Below are 20,406 nucleotides of genomic sequence, written 5' to 3' on the forward strand. Positions count from 1 at the left end.
AATTGAGAGTCTTGTGGAGCTTTCTTTCATCAGCCCATCATTCATGTTTTAGCACTCACGCATCAGACAGGAAAAATTCCTTTCTTCATCATAAACCTACCCATTTCTTAAAAGCCAATGCTGCTTCTCTTTTCTTCAACTGGGATTCTGTCTGGAATTTCGGTGCCTTGCCCTTGTAGAGTGTCTTGTGGTACTTCAGAAAGAGAGCTCGGTACTTGTACTTGTCTATGAACATGTTTCCTTTCTCCATCATTTCCACCACTTCATTTGCCCGAATAAAGAATCCACCTCTAACGAATGTATAAAGTACGGCATCCAACAGTTCCAAATCAAACTTCATTCCACTAGAAAATGCAAAAGACTTCATTTCACCCCATAGTTCTGCTACCTCTATGTATTTCCCCCCTATAGCAGCATATCCAGTGACCATAGAATGAAAAGTTTGTGCATTAGGAGCATGCCCCAGAGTCCGCATCTTCTTCAAAGCTTTCTCCGCATCTTGCATTAGTCGTTTCTTGCAGAAAAAATGAATCACATTATTCCAGTCATGAACCCCTGAGTCCACTTTTTGCCCTTCCTTTATTTCTTGCAATAGCTTTGACATTAAACCATCCTCCTTACCCTCCGTAGAATGTTTGACTAGCTGATCAAATTCTTTATGGCCTCCTCTGGGTATTTTAGCCTCTTTCATCTCTTTGAACAGATTAAGTGCCCCCTCGATGTCCTTTTCAAGCACCCGAGACTGCATCAACACCTCATAAGAACTTGCATCAAGCTGTAAGCCAGCCTTGCGGGCATCTCTTACTAGTGATGTTATTTCACCTATCCTTTTTTCTTTATAATATGCTTTTAGAAGAGAATTATACACAGAGGAACTAGTTCTAATGCCAGCCAAGCGCATTTCGTCAAGAAGATCATGTGCCTGATCTAACCAACCAAGGGAAATGCACGAGTTGATAGCATAGACCAGAACTGAATTATCTGCAGATACAGGGGAATCTGCTTTCTCTGCTTTGATTAAAAATTCTACCAAGTCCTTCATTTTACCAGCTTCCAAGAAAGCTTTAATTAATTTCACGTATGTTCTCTCAGTTGGCCTGAGAACACCTCTTTCAGTGGTAATCAATTCAACTTGCTTCTGTAACATCATAACCAAGCTATCAAGTAATTTTTTCGTCTCAGCTTCAAGTCTCATAAACTTTCTGTCACGACAGAAATCTTCAAAAGATAAGAAATCTCTTTGAAGTAATACAGGATTTTCATGTTCATCTGACTTCATATCAGGCAAATCCTTGACAGTAACATCTTGATCAGGTGATGTACTACCTATTTTATCAGTTTCAAATATTAAATTAGCCACACCAAGAGAATTCTGAGCTTTTCTTGCCTTTCGAAGCATTTCAAGAATCATGAGAGATGCAGAATCTAGATCCCCAAATTTCAAGTGACAAGAAAGCAGGCAGTTGTAGAACTGCCGAAGCTGAACATCAGTAACATTATGAACTTCTTCAATATGTCTCCTAAGCTTTTTGAGTTCCTCTCTTCGACCATTTCTTTCATAAATATGGGCCATGATGATCAATGATGTTGCATCAGTTTTCACATTAATCCGAGGCATCATTTCAAGGAGCTGCTCTGCTTTCCTAGTAGTGCCAAATAGAAGGCACCCCACCAAAGCAATGTTAAAAGCAGTTGCATTAGGCTTCATAGCAATCAAAGGTTCATTACACTTTTTTCGAGGATCAACCCTCCCATCCTGGAACAAGTAACCCATTTCAAGAACCAACTCAGCCGCTAGGTAAGCTCCAGATGAATTCTGTAACATGTAAGCTATAACTGCAGACCAAGCTGTCACGGGAGGGAAGTGTGCCATTTCAATGAGTTTCCTCAAGACAGTAGAACCAGGAACAGGTAGTCTGCATTTAGCAAGGCCTAAAGAGAGATACATCAGGGTCTCCTTGTCAAATAATGTTTGCTTGTGCTCCCCAAGTGCTTTCTCAACCAATCCATAAGCCTTTTCAACCCACTGAATGTCTGAAGTCTCAGCTAATCCAACAATCAACTTGTTCACAATAGATTTTCTACCAAACCCTTCCATCCACATATGCTGCTCATGCAAATCCCATGCATCATTGAGTCTTTGCTCATTAATTGCAGTCTCTAGCTCCTCATGTATCTTCCCTGTGTCTCTAGCCTGGACTAAGATTGTTCCAGCCATAGTTGAGAAATTGTTTGAGAAAAGTTCTAATCCATCACGACACTCTGACACACTGCTTTGCCAGAAGAAGTGAGAAATAGAATTGTGGCCCCTGTTGGCAACACGAGGACATTTCGAAATTCTACCAAGGCTATGCAAAATGTAATTCGCCGCCAATTGACGGCTCAGTTTTCTTGTAAGCATAATTTGCTCCACAAGCTAACGATGGACCAACAATGCCCATGCTAAATCATTGGCATGGGGTGACATCTGCACCTAGGAACATAAGCAATAAGGTTTAGTGTTATGTAATAAAATGACAATGTCGGATACTCGGAAAATGAAATATTTTCAACTACCACATTATCGAACAATACATTATTGAGTTAAAGCTCCTTCTCAACCAGTAGATTCCAACAAGCCTATCCAAGTTCCTATTAACTCAGATACTCGATGATGAAAATCTTTAGTTTCGCTCCAAAATTAATTCCGTTCAAACATTTTATCGAACATTTACGTTCAAGAATATCAACATCAACTTATAAGACACCACATAGAACAGTAACAAGTAGTGAGCAAAGGTTAGTTATCCCACGCTTTGTTTCCGCAGATAGACAACAACACCCGCCGAAATTTAAAAAAAAAAAAATCGACGGCGGAGCAGCGGTGCTCACACCCACTTCATAAGCAACTATTCGAATAAAGCAACGAGCGCCAATATCGCACCTTGAGATGGCAGCTACAACTCGCTATTCTCAGTCAGTGAGCATGGCGGTGCCGACTGCGGCGCGACGTTGATGGTGGTTGTCGGAGCTTGTACGATGGCGACCAGTGAGCAAAAAGTCCGGTTGTGTGGAAATGATATATGTTTCCTTTTCTTTTTTTTTCTTTTTAAATGTTTGTCTAGAGAATTATTTGAGATGAATTGCTACTACTTTATTATATATGGAGATACTAATAAATTATTATCATCACTTTAATTTAAATATTACTAAATATTTTTTTTTCCTTTTAGTTTCTTGATTTGTATTTCAATGGTGTTTGGTTAAGTTCTTAGACTTTATAAAATATTCAAGAGCTCGTAACTTGTAAGCACTATTATCTAATCATTTTTTTTTTCTAACGACTTTAAATGTTCTTGCAAAATGTGATATCTGCGTTGCATTGTTGGCTCACCACAACATAGTTCGAGGTGTAAAATATGAAAGTTAAATTATAGTATGTTCTCCTAAAATTTATTATAATTATAAATATCATTTTATTATTTTAAAAATTATAATACCCTCATGAAATTTATAATCATCTAACAAATACCCCTCGTAACAGTTCATTGTAGAAATTATTTGTTAGATCGTCGTTAATTCCGAAAGAGTATTTATAATTTGACTTGAAATTTTGCACCTAATCCACTGCAGAATGACACAACAAAGGATTTGCCACAAGAACAAGAATTGAGGGAGAAGAAGTTTTGACATGTATACTACACTCATTTGATGCCAAGCGTGGGAGGATCTGCAGTTACTACACACTAAAACCACCATCATCTTCAAGTGATCAAGACATGTTAAGATTAGGAATCAGCAGAAAAGCAAAGGTTTCTGAACAGCATCTTTTATGTGTTCTTTTGCAGGGACATCATGGTCCTGAAATTTACATGCGAATGGAAAGCTTCTGGCATTTTCAAATCTCCAGCTCTTGTACTCTCTCTAGGACGAGAAAGTGTGAATGCACTTAAAAATGGTAATATATCGAACAAGTGACTGAAGCACTGCCTAAGAATGATGTTGTCTTTCTCATACAGCTGCTGTCTTGAGAGACAGGAAATCCGATATCTTGTTGGTGTAGAAATCTGGTTGTATGGTGTTGTCGGGATTTTGAAGCATCGACAGAGATGTTACTCCTGATAACGGAAAAGAAATGTTTTATGGGTACTGTGGTGGATGTGTTTTAGCATTGAGAGAGAGAAATGTGGTGCTCGTATACCTGAGAGGACGAGAAGTGTTTTGCAGCCACCATTTTGTCCAAAAAGAATGTCAGTGTCTAGTCTGTCTCCAACCATGCATATCTGGGACTTTGAGATGCCGAATCTGTTTGGTTTGGACAAGGAAATGCATCAGCGCTCATTTGTTTCTCAAATGGAAAAAAAAAAAAAGAAAAAGAAGCAAATGTCCCCAGAACTCTTGTCCATTCGGAAACATATGCAGAACAGGCTGCTCTAATCCCTGTCGTTAAAGCCTTCGAAACAAGAGTTCCTACTAATGCATCTGCTTTTCTACACCATTGTAAATGATTGGAGGGAACAACCTCCAAAAGATGTTTTTATACATCTACATCTTAGGTCAGATGTCATGAGCACGGCAGAGGGTAATAGAAACTTACTTGTTTGCTAAATAGTCCATCATGAAAGTTGAGGGCTTTCCAACGACAAGTGGCTCACGTTGAGTGGATCCGCGTACTGCACCTACCATTGAACCACCACCTGATTGGAAGCAACAACCATATTGAGACATCTCTCTCGTGTCAATAACTAAGCCCCTTTAGCAAACAGCTATTTTATTCTGAGGATACGGTAATTTAGTCAGAAATACCCATTGTATATTTGAAATGAATGATCTATCCCGACCGCATAAACACACACAGTAAAAGAAACGAAATTTAATGAGTGTAATTATTTGGAAAACTAGATTCAATTAAATTAATGCCCAAATGCTTGATAACTAGATAACTATTCTCGTGTATACCCTGCAAGCTACACAGAACTAAATATTTTTAAGCAAAAATGACTTACAATAACCTTAAAACGATTTATTGCCAATTCATACAGTACACTGGGGCTAGCAACCTATTGTATGCTGACGACATGATAATTGAAGTGGTTCCAAACATACACAAATTCTCAGCACCTATGATACATTGTAAGCCAAGTCAAGTGCACAAGCTTGTGGGAAGCACTTGTGAAACAGAAAAAAGGGTATTAAAATTTTCTACTTGTGCAATTTATAAGATTAGGTTAAAGGCTGGTGGATCCACCTCAAGTCATGTTTTGTCGTTCTGCTTATTACATGATACAATAAGATTTCTGTACAATAATCAGGGCATTGAAATTCTTCAGCCTCAGTTTTAATGTGTGTTATCTAAACTGCAAAACAGAAAATGCTCTGGCTATGAGTTTTTGAACATACTGGGAGCTAAGTTTGAACTGATCACACTACAATCTTAAAGACAAAATATAGGATGTCGCAGCTCAAACCTTGTTGAGTTTATAAGAAATAAGGAATCTAGAAATGATGCATAATAAAGTAAGAAAAAGTAAAATGATCAGACGGAAGTAACCTGCCCATTCTTGAGCATCTGTGAGATGAGTAACAGCATCGCGGTTTGTAGCAATGAAAAGACAGCCGGGGTTTTCGCGAATGCACAAAGTTGCATACCTTCATAACGGAAAAATAGACTTCTATGGTTAGCAGACGACTTATGCTAAAATATGTTCAGAAATATAGCCAAAACAGTTGAATTTTAAAAAGGCGTTCACCATCCTCCACGTGTGTGTATGTCAATGCAGACACATGCTTATTTGTGTTAGTGCATGGAAGCAGGTGCTTCTCGTCTAGCTTGTCCACAATGTAAATTAAAGCTAAGCAGCGTTGCTTTGTATAAAATTTGGTTTTATGTTAGCCAGCAAAGGTGAATAGCTAATAACTCATACCTTGAACATCACCAATATGTAAATGAAGGAATACTGGGCAACAACTAAGGGAAAACAATAGAAACGCTGTTAATTGAAAATAAGAGCAGAATTGGTTTTCATCCAGGATACCCTGGGAGGAAAATGAAGAAGGAAATGATTGGTAAAGAAAAATACACAACGTAGAAGAATCTTGTTTCCAACTCATTCCTCCAAGGATATTATAAGGGAAAAGGAAAGATGCAGATGAGAAATCATCTTCCATCATCACCAGTTTGGGATGGAAATCTAGAAGGTGCCTTACTGACAGCTAGAAATCTTTAAAAGACACAGCACCAGGGTATTATCAAGATGACTTACTGAATTTTGTAATAGTTGAAGTAACGATCAAATCCAACTACCACAGCTCCAACCTAATCAGGAAATCACAATAATTCTTTCAGTAATGAATTGATGATCATATGATAATGTTTTCAAAACTGCCAAAGAACTTTTACTACGTTGCTTTCTAAATTCGATATAGTTCAGAAGGAAAAAGAATGGACATGTACATTTTCATCATGTTCCATCATAAAACCTGGTTTGAGTTCAATCTTTTTCTCACCATCTTCCTGCAAAATGCAAAAGAACATATCAGAACATAATGAGATCATCAAGAAGAGAGGTAATAGAATGTCTACCACTCAAATTAGAAGATGTATTAATAAAGCAAGGTGAAGGATAATGTCGACGTATACGTCTAGGTTTAAAAATTGCTCATCAGTTTCGTTTGAAAACCATGCTGACTCTCTGAAATTGCTGTGTTGAATTTTATTTTGCATGTATGTTTCAATCTTAGTTAAACAGTGACCAGAGAATTGAAAGCTCTAGAATTTGCATGCTAGATAGCTAACCAAATGACATAGGTTATATAGTCTCCCAATAGTTAGCTTAAAGATGGAAAAAAAAAAAGAAAAAAAAACAAAGGAAAATGTAGTTTGTTGAGAAATTTATGCAGCATGCATTACATACCGGCCCACCAAGGTACTGAATCCCTGCTAACTCCAGCTCCTTCAAGATGCCGTCCTCACCAACAACATAAACCTTGATAGAGGCCACAACTACAGTTAGTTGTCTGCTAAGCATTTGAGAAGGTTTGCGTTTAGTCAATAAATTCATCACGAGTTTTGACACCCAGATGATTATGATACCAAAACTGTTTATAGCACAGGGAAGGAACCCATCATACACTTGAGTGTTGCATATTAGCATGGCATCAAGGATTATGAACAAATTAGTTAAGAATGCATCGAGATATCACAATACGAAAACCAAAACAAAAGAAGTGACCAGCAATATATTTTGTCAAAGGAAATAAGATTTGAAATTGTAGAAGGAAGCAACCGTACAACGAGATATCAGGAAAAATTGTCTTCCATCACGGTGAACTCGCAACTAATGTTTATTTTTGGTGGCAAGTGAACAAAGATTAGTAATAATGTTAAAGAGCAATTTCATCTAAGTTAATAACCAAGTCGTCAAGACAACACAATTTTTTAAATAGAAGCAAATGAACTCAAGAATCAGAAAGGCCAACAACTGTTTTTTGGCAAAACCGTTTCAATCCACGTGATCTGGGGCAAAATGGACGGAATTTGGTCAGTCTCTCGAAAGTGCTCTATTCCTAAATCATACCTTTTTGTCTTTAGGGAAATCAATCGACTTTAAGTAAGCAGCAGCAGCAAAGGATGATGCAAAGATTTCCTCCTGAAATTTTGCTACCAGTTAGAGGTACTGACTTTCTTTCTGCAAAAGAACTAGAAGTGCAGAACAAAATGATAATAAACGTACCTCACTGACACTAAGACCAAGCGTTTCAAATTTTTTTCCATACTGTTTCCTAGATTTTGTTGAGTTGTTGGTCACAAAAACCAACCTTTTTCCCTAAACAAACAAGCATGACGTCTTTTGTTAGGATTACCAAGAAACAATGCATGGTCAAGTTAACCCCATGAACTAAAGATTCTCCTACTCAGCATCTTTAAGTAGCAATGCTAAGGCAAGAAGAAATAACAGAGTGCTAGTATTAAGAAGAGAAGTGTATTAAGAGTCTCTTAGAAGTAATTGAGTCCTAACCTTTGATCGAAGCATGTCAAGAGTTTCTGGAACTCCATCTATCAGTTTGTCTCCCTTCCATATGACTCCTGTAAAATATTAAGCAGATACATCATAATAGAAATGCAAACATTGCATCTTTAACTACAACCAACGTCCAAGTTCCCACGGTTGACAATAGAAATAGACTTTTGGCAATGTGTATAACCCACTAGATTCTGCAATTAAACATAGTGCATTCCTCTGAATTCCCCTGCTCATCCTTGCTCTCAATTTACATGCAGAAAGACTTATGCAATTGGAAGTTCAAATGGTTTCAGCACACTTGTCAACTCAAATCACATCATGAACTCCCTGTTACTCGTGTTTACTTCATTCATAATAAAATTCTCGCATACACATTAACAAAATGACATCAAAAAAATTGACGCAGCTTTTACAGAAAACTGTCTGCTGATTCAAAAATTTTCTCCAAAATCCTTTAAAGAAACTTCGTCTGCGTGATGCAAGATTTTTATTTCGTCCACATCTTTAATCAAAATGGATGCCTAAATCCTACCGTCAGTTGCAATTTCAAAAAGTCTCAATTCCCCGCAACTGATCTAAGCTCCATGTACACCATTCTCAGCATTCATTCAAACATTTTCCCAAACACGTAGAGTTGTATCTAGCTGCAGTAACCTTTTTCACAACAAACACACAAGGAAATATTAATCGACAACTATAGAAAACCTACCATCACAATCAAAAATGAAGGTCTCGACAGAGTCAATGAGCTGGTCAGGGTCCTTGAGCTGCTCAGCGGATGCGCGGGGGCTCACAGCTCTCAAAGAAGCAGAAGCATCCATTTTCCTCTTACTGAGACTCCATTCAACAATGGGACGAAGAGAATTGCACAGTGATGGGTTGGCAACAGAAGGGATTCTCTTGGAGAAGTTGAATCTGTTCTGAGGATTCAAGAAGAGAGTGGAAGAAGATGAGGAGACTGCAACAGCTGCTGACAGTTTGGTAGTCAGCATTTTCTAAGGGGGTGTTGTGGTATTCTTTCTTCTTGGTTGGGGGTGTTGGGGTGTTCATGGTTGGTTGGATTGTTAGTTATTGGATGAGGTGGAAATATGAGTGGATGCACCTTCTTTTATCCAATCTCACAAAAATTGTGATTCTTGAAATTTAGGGGGTTTTTTTTAATTTAAATTTTTGGGTGGATGAAATAAAATAGTGAACTAGACAGGCATTTTTCTTTTTCTTATTTTTTTGGGGGAGATAATTATATATGTTATATATTGAATTATATAACTGAAATGATTTTTTTTTTTAAATTTAATTTTTAGAGTAAATGACTTTAAAAAAAGCTTTATCAACAAATACAGTATCTTCTATTGCTTCCTAAAAGATTCTAAAAACACTAGAAGGAAGCTAGACAGGGGTTCGGACAAAAAACTTTAGATTTGCCACTTAAGAATGACCTTGGAGTTCGATTATGGAGTGACTAGTGAGTACACACGGAAGATAAAAGGACAAGATCAGTAACAAGTAATTGCCTAGTTGACAAGCAGGAGCGAGTGAGGGTGGGGATGGGGGGTGCAGGCGCTGTCTTTATTTATTAATAGCTATACAGTTTTTCTTTGTCTTATGAGTTAATTGAGCTACTTGAGTCGACTATCCCAACAAGAGGAAAAAATGAAGTAAGGCTATACTGATCTAATAGCAAGCTAGCTTTCATAAAGAACTAGTGACTTTGGGTGACTAATAACGAAAAATAAACTCTCTAAAAAGAAGATATAACTCATTGGATTATAGCGCCATACACTGTTTCACACAATTATCCATTGCCCTTTATAAAATTACATGTATGTCCTTCAATGGTTTCAATGTGATTTAACTCTTGAGGTGTACTTGTAAAACTTTTGCTATTGGCTTGATCCTCCTCAATTGGGGGTGGGGTGGGGTGGGGGGCACATTGTTTTTTAAAGAATAATTGGATTTGAAGTAAATAAGATGACGATAAAGTTCATTTATGTTGTATTCGGATCGAGAAATATGAAACGAATAATTTCAAATTTATAGTGATAGATTTATCGAACTTATTTGGATAGTTTAATGATACTTATTTCACCATATTATCATGAAATATATTTTCTTTCCAACTCTATTTAAAAAAAAAAAAAAAGATAATTACCAATAATTAAAAATTAATTTAAATCATCACGCTTTACTTTTATATAGGAATTAAAATTACTAATGTGTATTTAATAAATTAATAAATGCAATACTTCAAATGATATAATAAATTATTTTTATTTAGAAGAATCAAAATACGCACAATAAATATGTTTTTTAAGAATTAGGGTAAATGCTATTTGGTCCCTTAAGTTTTCATCTAAAATTACTTTAGTCCCGTAAGTTTATTTCTTGACTTTAGCATTTTTAAACTTTAATTTTTGTTTCAGCTTGTTCCCTGTTACCATTTTTCAGCAAAAACTTGACCGGAGTTTTGACTTTTTGGAGGGTAAAATGATCAATTTAAGTTTTATTTTATCACGTTTATTCTATAAAATTATCAAATTTGTCATTTTTAGAAAGAAAATTATTATTTTTTTTATATTTTCATATGGTGAATACGATGTAATTATCTTGTATAAAAAATAAAAACTTTGAACTATTGTGAACTTAGTAATATACATATTATTTAACTTAAAATAAAATAATCTCTTCTTTTTTTTTTTTCAAAAGTGACAAAAAAATCAAAATTATGAATATTTTTTATAAAACCTATCTAATCTAAAAATACAATTAAAAAATATAAATTGATTTTTTAATCTTAGAAGTTAAAGACAAGTCTAATAAAATTAAATCTTAACAATATTTATTTGATATTAACAACCACAATTTTGAAGAAAAAGTTTGTGGAATGAACTTTTAACTAGATTATTAATTTAGTGGTTTTATATATATATAAAATTCACTTTAAAGAGTTTTAATTATTTTTTTATTAAATGAAACCATATATTTAAAAAAACCTCTAAATATTAATATTATATATATATGAAATTCACAAAAAAATATAGTTAAAAAGCATATTCTACTAACTTGTTTTTTTAAAAAACCCAAATATTAATAACTATTTTTAAGGTTTAAATTTTTTAAATTTATCTTTAACTTAAAAAATACGATTTAGATTTGTTTTATTATATTTTCAAATTATATATATTTTTATAAAATTTATTCACAATTTTTTTTTAATTTTAAGTTAAGCAATATATTCTTGTTATGTTCACAAGAAAGTTCTCATTATTCATATAAGATAAAAACAATATGTCGACAATAAAAAACATAAGAAAAAAGTTACTTTTTTATTTAAAAAAAAGACAAATTTGATAATTTTACAAACTTAAAAAATTAATGTGATAAAATCAAACTTATTGACACCATTTTACCATTAAAAGAGTCAATATCCGGCCATATTTTTGCCGAAAAATTGTCAGAATAATCAAATAGAGACAAAAATTAAAATTTTAAGGATGAGAATGTCAAGAAATGAACTTGAAAGATTAAATTAATTTTAAACGTAATTTAAGGGACCGGATGTCGCATTTACCCTAAAAATAATTATTCTTTATTGACGCCAATTTGATTTTTTTTTATGGTGTTGTAAAAAAATATATTAATATAAAATTTTTAATTTTTAAAATATTAAATAACAGTAACATAGGGAATTACATTAATTCGAAAAAGTGGTACACTGCGCAAAAGGTATTGTACCTCCCCCGTGTATATATAAGCCCTAATCATAATGTTGCCAGTACACTCGCAAACGAATCTACTAAGAAGCACACACTGAAATTCTCTCTCCCCGCCCCCCGAGCTCATGCCCTCCGCCACCCCCACCGCCGCTGCCGCGGCCGCAGCCTCCAGTGGCCTGAACCATAATTCAACTTTTCCTCTCTCCTTCAAAACCGAACTCAAGCCATTTTCTCAGCAGGCCTCCGAGATGCTAGACCCGTCGTCGTCTTCTTCATCCGGTCCAATCCGCATCGACGGATCCGAACACGACGCCGCACTATCCAAATCCGAGTTCCTGACCCGACCCGAAGTTATAAACCGCCGTGCTCGCAGAGTTAAACAGCTCGCCCGGATTTACCGTGACCACTACTGGGCGTTAATGGAGGAGCTTAAATTGAAGTACAGAGAGTACTATTGGGAGTACGGAAAGAGCCCCTTTCTAGACGATGAGGAGAATGAAAAGATGAATTCGAATCGCGGGGATTGCACTGGGTCAACTGCAGAGAATCCTGGTAATGGGAATTTGGGGATTAATGGTGGGAGTGTTAATAGTAATGTTGCAAGCAGATGTGGGGTCCATGGTTGCAAGGCGAAGGCGATGGCTTTGACTAGATTTTGCCATATGCATATACTGTCTGACGCTAAACAGAAGCTTTATAAGGCTTGCAGTTTCTCCATAAAGAGGTTTGTTTTATTTTCTCTTTTCTTTTCCAGATTTTTTCTGAGAATGAACTGCTAGTTATACATTGTATCTAGGCTTCAGCTATTGCGCGGATATGCTAATTTTTTGGTGTTCTGCATCAGAAATTATTTTATGCATCCGCTGTACGGTATTAATTCGCTACCATTGGGAAATTAGATTCCATAGCACAAAAGAAAAAAACACACAATGAAATACAAACTTGTATTGTTGGCGAGACGAGGAATGGCTGCACCAAAATCATGCATGCATGTCATAACTACTCTGCCTGTAAAAATCGCATTTGTTGCTGTATGACAAGAATTGTCTAGCAATAATCGTTAACATTTCTGCCTCTTCAATTATTAGATAAGGTGGGTTAAGGTTGATATCATATAAAGTGCTTTAATCGGTGTAACTTGATTGTGTTACACAGTGAGAATTGTATGGGGAATATTTATTTCCTCTGTGCTTAATGTGAACGTGTTTCATCCAGCTAATGTGCGTCTCTGCTGATTGGTCTTCTGGAAATTGTGCTTTGATTTTGTTGAAAAGAGAAGTGTTTACTTTCACTCGCAAAGATGTTGATTGGAGAGAGTTTTATCCTCATATCATTCTGGGAGCACTTGTGAATGGATGTTGCATGTAGGTGTTAAACTTTTAAGATACTGGTTCTTTTATCCTTGAGAGTTTCAGGGAACTTTGTCGTTGATTTGAAATCCATCTATAGACCCTTCATTTTGTTTGCATGTGATAATCTAGAGGTATATGAAAGGACTTTTACTGCAACTAAAGATAAAAGGTAGAGACATTTAAAAGTTCACTCAGGTGGTAATGTAGGTTCTGCTTATGAGGAAATAGGTTATTCCAACATGTTCAGGTAAACATTTCATATAGTTTTCTTTTGAAGATTATGCAGTGATGTTGAAGAATCAATGATTTATAGGGATGTTTGGTATCAATGATTTAGAATAGTGCTGGCAATAGCAAGTACTCACTGTTGAACTTTTAACTAAGAAATATGAAGACATAAAATACCTTCATGCCAATATTTCTTAATTTGAGCAACCTCTTGTGCGAGGATGGGTTGCATCTGAACTGCTTATTACCATCACGATGAAGGTGGTAAATCCATGAAATTGATGATCTGGACAGTACTTGGCTTACTGTCCTCATGCTTCATGTTTGGAAGATTATTACATTGATAAAGGTTTTGGTATGCTTTGAAAACTCTCATATATGCTCCAACTGTTTTCATTGCATTTCCAAAATGTTTGTTTTGGTTGCTCAGATCTGCTAGAACCAATACATTTTAACGTGGATTGCCATTTTTGGGATTCTCACTATTTTGAATCAAATTATAGTGCTTGGTACATTTGGCTAAATTTGTGCTGACTTAATTTGACCAGTCAAATGTGTGATTCAGGCGCCAAGTCCATAAATTAGATTTAATTAAATCCACCATTGCTAACACATATTGCTTCCATTCTGCTAGGCAGACCCTATTGTCTTATCATCTGACACTAGTTTCAATGGTGGTTTCTGATAATTGACTGTCACCAGTTTCGTTGTCGATTCATAAATATTGGAAGAAAAAGAAATCTGGTTTGGAAAACAGATTTTATAATAGATTTCTGATTTTTTTCAAAATATTTTTTCATAACATGTTACTAACCTGTTGTTCTTTAACTAAATAGATGATTGGATTTGGATCTCTAGACCATATGCTATGTGCAGTTTGTTCAACCAATATGATATATTGCAACCCATTTTCTTAATCTATCTGACTGAACCAGATGTTATGTGCAAGCTACTTAAATGCAACAATAGATGATATAATTTCCAACATGTCAGCTATTGCAGTCACAATCAGAAACCCTAAAAATGTATTGCTAAAGTACATAGATGCCTTACTGCGCGTAAGATGATTCAGACTTTGGTAATTATAACCATTTTCCTTTTTTTTGAACTTGGTTATCATTACTCTACAAGGTTTAGGAGTTGTCCAATAGTATCACATAACTTTTCATAATTGGGTCTATAGGGTTTTTCTTTCTTAGGTGCATGCAGCATAACTTTTCTGTCTCCACAATTTGAATTCTTCTCAAATACCCAGCGACCACTCATTAGTTCATTCTTTTATGTTCTGAGGCAAGAGGAATGATCATATATTGGAAGAATAGAATTATCTTAATATTTGCCACAGTTGCTGGAAACTGTTGAACAGTACAAAGAAAGGTGCTACAAGGTATCTGCTTTACCCCACCCTGCTTCTTGCTGGTGTCCATGTATGAGAATTGTCCTTGTGGAGTGCTTTTCTTGGTCTATGCCAAATAAAATTAAGAGCTCCACTTTCTCGAAAGCTCTGTGTTTTACTTAAGCCCCTTCGAGTTCATTAATTTGTTGGATGGTGCTTGCCGCCATTCCTACTTCCATGTGTATCAATCGATCAAAGAAGAAATGTTTCGCATACTCACAAAAGATTAGCTCAGCAAAAATCATGGAATGGTAACCAACATTGATACTACTACGTTACATGGGTCAAAGAAATTGCAGAATCAGAAGCTGAGAATTATGTTTGATTCTTGCCTCAATGCTCCAGGAAGATACTGAGAATTGAAGAATATAAAAGACAAGAGTATCCTCAATGAGCTTTGGATAATTTTGGGTGGCATAGATTCATTTTGGGATCATACTGGTATGCTTGTTTCATTGAATGAATACTTATGTAGTTGGGAGATTCAGAAGTAATTGAATCAATCATTTATAGTGACCTGTCGAAACTCAATTTCCAATTCAACATATAACTATGGAGAATAAACAATCTAAGCTATCTGAAATTTGATTCAGTATCAAATTTGAGTTGAGTTGTTTGAATACCAAGGTTTAACATCTTTTTCTATTTTAGGCTCACTTAGTTGGATACGCGTCCCAAATTTATTGATCATGTTCCCTTCTCTGGTTTTCCTATAAAAGCTCCATGCGCTAAAGTGCCAGTTAAAGTAATGATGTGGCATTGTTAATCTTGACTACTAGTTTTGGGTGGAACATATTGAAGATACTAAACAGCTCTCACCTGTTTACTTTCATTTGGCTCCTGTATTCAGTCAAAATGGACCCATAGATTAGGATGGACGGCGTCATAAATTGCATTAAACATATATCAAGTGAGTTGTGTTTTGCTTCTTGATTCAAGCTTGTTTGCGCTAAACTCATAAAAGACAAAGTCACGCTTAGACACATTTCCAAGCTTATTAGATCATATGTCAATCAAAACAGTTGTATGTTATGCCACCAATATGTGCTTTTGGGGTGCTCATGTGGTTTGGTGTGAGCCCCAACTTTATTTTACTTTAGTGCAACACTTCGTATTCATGTGCAAAATGATGAGCCAATAACTAATCCTAATTGTTCATGAACTCATTACATACCATATTCTGTTTCCTTGGTGAAATTTGTATTTGGACTATTGCAGTGGAAATATGTGTACTGATTTAAGAATGACAGCAACACTCACATACAGAACCTGTATGCAATAACAAAGTGTCCTTCATTGGATTCCAGTTTTCCTGCCTATACCATTTTCCAGACCTTTTTCTTGCCCAATTTAAGAACAACATCAGCACTCATATATATCATGAGTTGTTACGCTATGTCAAAAGAAGAATATTTTCTTCTCAGGAAAAACAATTCATTGAAAGGGTATTCTGCACCCAGAGATAACGCCCATAAATGTTTGTAATATTTTCGTCTATATATGCATGTATAAATATGATCTGAGTGCAATAAAAGTATACTTAAATGGAAATTGTACCATAATATATTATATAGTTTCTGATGCAGCTGTTGCCTTCTCCTTAAAAGAGGCATGCTGCTGTCTCATTGCCCTGTGCATGTAACACAGGCTAAACCATAAGGCCGTAAAACATTTCAGAATTAATGATGCAGTTTGCTAGTAACTTGTGGTTTTTCCGAGTATATATGCACCTTGGCAATTAATATATTTGTTATTTTTTGTTCTTTCACTGTCATCCTTTAAGATGGTTTCATTCTGAGCTTCCTGTGGTTACAGAAAAGATTTTATTTTAGCTTTCTTTTCGATTTTTTTTCGCAACTTCAGTAATTTGGATTCTCAATTTGCTTCCTCGGGTATGTCGGGGAAAGATGAAGCTGATAACCATTTAATATGTAGTTCAGCCGTTGTCCACGTTACCAATCCCATTGATTAAAAAGACACCTTATAATCATTTAAATTGAACCCAAAGGATGTTTTTGTTCTGTGCAAATAATAATCGATGAATCCTTTTCTTTTTTGCATGTGTAATTTCTGTAGGATAACTGGTATGATTTCTGCTGTTTTTCCCTAGTATAAGGATTTTCGTTTTGTACCCGTTGTGCAGTCTTAACTAGAACGTTACCTATTAGCTAAAACATTTTCGGTTTCTGATTCTGTCTCTACTTGAAAATCTTTTCTTTTGCTGAAAATGATAAGTTCTCTTTTCTTTCTTGGTTCCTCGTGTCAGTTCCACTACAGGACCTATACTCTGCGGAAAACCAATACTGAGATCAACTGTTCCTTCCTATTGCCCTCTCCATTTCCAAAAAGCTGAGAAGCATATGGTACGTGCTCTCAAAAAGGCTGGTCTCAACGTCTCCTCAACAAGTAAGCTTGCTCCTAAATTCCATGTCATAATCGCGGAATATGTCCGCCAAATCCAGCAAAAGAGAAGAGCTGCACAAAAGGCAAATCTTGAAAATGCCGAAGTCGTTAAGGAGGAAAACAATTCTTGATACTCTTGCTCATGCATGACATATATGCTGTAGAATATGCATTCTTTTATTCCTTGAGCGAGTTGGTGAAGTTGCAGAGTGTAAATCGAAAAAGGAACTTATCAATGGCTAGTGGATACATCTGGACTAACTCAAGCTTAGTATGAGACAATCAGACATGAAACTTGGTAGATGAAATATTGTGCATATTAGAGGTACCATTTGCTGCTTGATTTATCCTTGCATTTTTCCTTTAACTCAGCATTGTCGGCCGGAGCTTGCGGTATTCAGTATAACTGAGAGAAAGAAATAATGTTTATTTGAATCTAATGTAATATACATGTGCACTGTAAGATTTGGGCGTGTACAAAGTTTTGACTTAGAATATCTTTGATTTGTTCCAATAATCGGTTGATTGATGCTTTAGAATGTTTGAATTTGAGTTCTGATGGTCTTGAGACTTGAGAGCATTTTGAGATCATTCTGTATAAATAGATTAGCATAGATGAAATGCAATTAGAGTGTGAATAAATTCAGTCCAGAATACTATTGTCTGTTCAAGCTTTATTATTAATTTAATTGAGTTTGAATGTGTTTTAATAAGTTGCAATTTTTATTATTATAACTACAGGATGCCTAAATTCGTAAAACTTGAAATTTCATTATGTATCTAAAGTAACTTAACTTGTAAAAGAACCAAATTGCATTTTTGTCCTGTATATTAAGAGGCGTGGCACTACAAGGATACCCAGATATAGAAATGGCAATTTAATAACATTATGTATCTAATTTTACTCAATTTGAGAACTCCAATCATCAGAATACCCAAATCTGTTCTGAATGAGCTAGTTTGACATCTTTTAGGGTTTTGGAATTGGGGTTGCGATTGACTTAGCAGGGGGGGGGGGTGAGTTCATGTTAGTTAGAACTATGACATGGAAAAGAAACTTGCAATTTTAGTCCTCTATATTTTAAAAGTTGGTAATTGTGGTCCTATAACTAAGCCCTTGGAAATTTTAGTTCCAAAATTTATTATTTTTTTGGCAATTTTAGTCCACCAATAAAAATTAACCTGAATTCTATCGATGCAATTAGGGTTTGGGATGGGTTTTCTGGGAACTATGGATTTTATCCAACTCGGTGAAAAACTGGCAGCTTAGTGGCAACACTTCTGGCCCATTTGGAGGGAAGTTAATGGTGTTTTTGCATGCACATAGCTTGATTCTCCCTTGGAGAATTCTATCTTGCGCATGATTCGATCAAATTTAAATTAATTTTACAGTCAGTACAATAAATTTATTGTATGATTGATACACAGTCAAAAAAGTGATCAACAACAAAGCAAATCAAAGACAGAAATTAAAGAAGAAATCTAGACAATAGAATTTCTTTTTTTGTCCTCGTTTTTCAAGAATTTTTCCTCCCTCACCTCTATTCCGATTTTGAAAATCATTTTTTTGTCGTCGTTTCAATAAAGGATAATTGTTAAATAAGAAAAATACCAACAAAATAATCTAAACTTTCCTTCATTGCTAATAACATATTCAAACATTTCAAGAATGTGAAATCTTACCATCGTTAGGAAGGGGAATTTATTTAACTGCGATTCTCATAGCAAAGATTTAGCTTTATTTCTCTTTTTTATATATATTCAATTTTGACATAAAATTTTGGACTCAAAGTGTTTGGGGCAAAAGAATAATTTCTAAAATTCTCAATTTAGGAAACGGGATTTAGCTAAGCAAAAATTAAAGAAAAAAGTGAATAGATTAATCTCAACCTTCTACACGTCCTTTTCATCTGCAATTTTTTCTCCAAATTCAAGAAAACTCCAATCTCCAATAATCCCAAATGCTCCCCCAGAAATCATCAAATCAATTTTTATGCTGAAAAATTACGATAAATTTCAAGACGTACTAAACTTGACAAGGGCCTAGTTATAGGACCACAGTCGCTTGACCTTAAAATTGGGGTCTATTTTCCATGTCATTGTCCTAATTGGCAAGTTATTTTTTTATTACGTTGAGTCTGCATCAACTTTAATTCAATTTTTTTTTCAAAAAAAAAAATATCAAATTAACTCATTCCGACCAAATTTCAGAACTCCTTTATATATAAAACTTGGTGAAAAATTTTAACTAGTCAAGTACTATAATATATTATGTTTGATTGCTCAATATTATAATTTTATCAATTTTTAACTAGTCAGTTGTTCGGAAGAATGAAAAAGCTAAATATGATTCGAATTATTATATTAAGAATTATATATAAACAATATTAATAATAATGTGAAGTAAAAGAGTGAATGCCTGGCATGTTGCTTTCCTCTTCCACAGAAAGAGTGACAAACTTTAAACATATGAAGATGAATAAAGAATATATACATATATATATATAGAGAGAGAGAGATGGTTCAAAAAAGATGAAGAGTGTAAGAGCTTTATTCCCCACAATACAACATGTCCCAAGTGTCGTGATGTTGTGAAGCCAAATATTGTGTGTCCGAGCTGGCCACATATATTAGCTTCTTGTGACTTGTTTTTGCATTGTGAGGTCGGTTGCCTTAGGACCATCACCACGACCAATCAACTTGCATTTCTCCTATTCTCTTAGGACAATTGATTTGATGTTTGAATAGGTACTTCCACCTACACACCCAAGAATTTTGATGCCCCCCTCCCCCTTGGCCCCATTACTCTTTCTTATGCACCTAATTGTTTACCATTCCCCCATCAAGAATATTTCCTTCTTTTTCCCCTCCCCACATGCCCATCGGTCAAGAATTGTGCTTCGTGTGTGTATGTATCGATCAGAATCTTTATAATTGATTTAATGTCTTTAAAATTGTGCATGTATCTTGTACGAGTACATTAGGTAATATTTATACTTGACCACCCAGTGCTGCCCTGCACCTTGCCTTCAAGCCAGGGGCTCTGTGGCCAATCTACTTTGGCCAAGATTGTGTATTTACCTTACCTATTGCTGTCAAAACTCGCATCTTGTGTGTCGGCTTAGTTCCTATAGCTCGCCTACTGGTGTTTGCAAGATTGTTCATGCACCTTGTTTGTTGGTCAGTATCTCTATAATTAACTTCACCTAGCTATTCCTGCCAATATCGTTTTATGTATAACTGCTACCAAGATTGTTTCTGTGTCTTGTTTATCGGTAAATATCCATTTAAATCACTCACTGCTGCCA

At 35.3% G+C, this 20,406-nt stretch overlaps 3 protein-coding genes across 4 annotated transcripts; 1 reads left to right on the top strand and 2 right to left on the bottom strand.

Moving 5' to 3' along the window:
- On the bottom strand, positions 7-3,137 carry LOC105166876 (pentatricopeptide repeat-containing protein At1g03100, mitochondrial). Of its 2 annotated transcripts, none has more exons than XM_011086380.2 (2): positions 2,924-3,137; positions 7-2,467 (listed from the first exon to the last, which is right to left on the bottom strand). In XM_011086380.2, exon 2 carries the CDS (start codon positions 2,399-2,401, stop codon positions 89-91), a length of 2,313 nt encoding a protein of 770 aa, XP_011084682.1. In that variant the 5' UTR covers positions 2,402-2,467; positions 2,924-3,137; the 3' UTR covers positions 7-88. The 2 variants fall into 2 exon arrangements, with proteins under 2 accessions (XP_011084682.1, XP_011084681.1); XM_011086379.2 differs by having other exon boundaries at positions 7-2,473; positions 2,924-3,136.
- Positions 3,649-9,050, bottom strand: LOC105166877 (phosphoglycolate phosphatase 1B, chloroplastic-like). The gene is made up of 11 exons (XM_011086381.2): positions 8,713-9,050; positions 7,998-8,065; positions 7,713-7,805; positions 7,557-7,628; positions 6,894-6,965; positions 6,434-6,493; positions 6,243-6,295; positions 5,531-5,628; positions 4,577-4,676; positions 4,181-4,284; positions 3,649-4,097 (listed from the first exon to the last, which is right to left on the bottom strand). Exons 1-11 carry the CDS (start codon positions 8,993-8,995, stop codon positions 3,991-3,993), a joined length of 1,110 nt encoding a protein of 369 aa, XP_011084683.1. The 5' UTR covers positions 8,996-9,050; the 3' UTR covers positions 3,649-3,990.
- On the top strand, positions 11,796-17,612 carry LOC105166878 (INO80 complex subunit D-like). Its single transcript, XM_011086382.2, has 2 exons — positions 11,796-12,443; positions 16,962-17,612. The coding sequence occupies exons 1-2, from the start codon at positions 11,845-11,847 to the stop codon at positions 17,227-17,229; spliced, it is 867 nt and encodes a 288-aa protein (XP_011084684.1). The 5' UTR covers positions 11,796-11,844; the 3' UTR covers positions 17,230-17,612.

The sequence above is a fragment of the Sesamum indicum genome, linkage group LG7 (assembly GCF_000512975.1).
Source record: "Sesamum indicum cultivar Zhongzhi No. 13 linkage group LG7, S_indicum_v1.0, whole genome shotgun sequence".
NCBI classification, from domain to species: Eukaryota; Viridiplantae; Streptophyta; class Magnoliopsida; order Lamiales; family Pedaliaceae; genus Sesamum; species Sesamum indicum.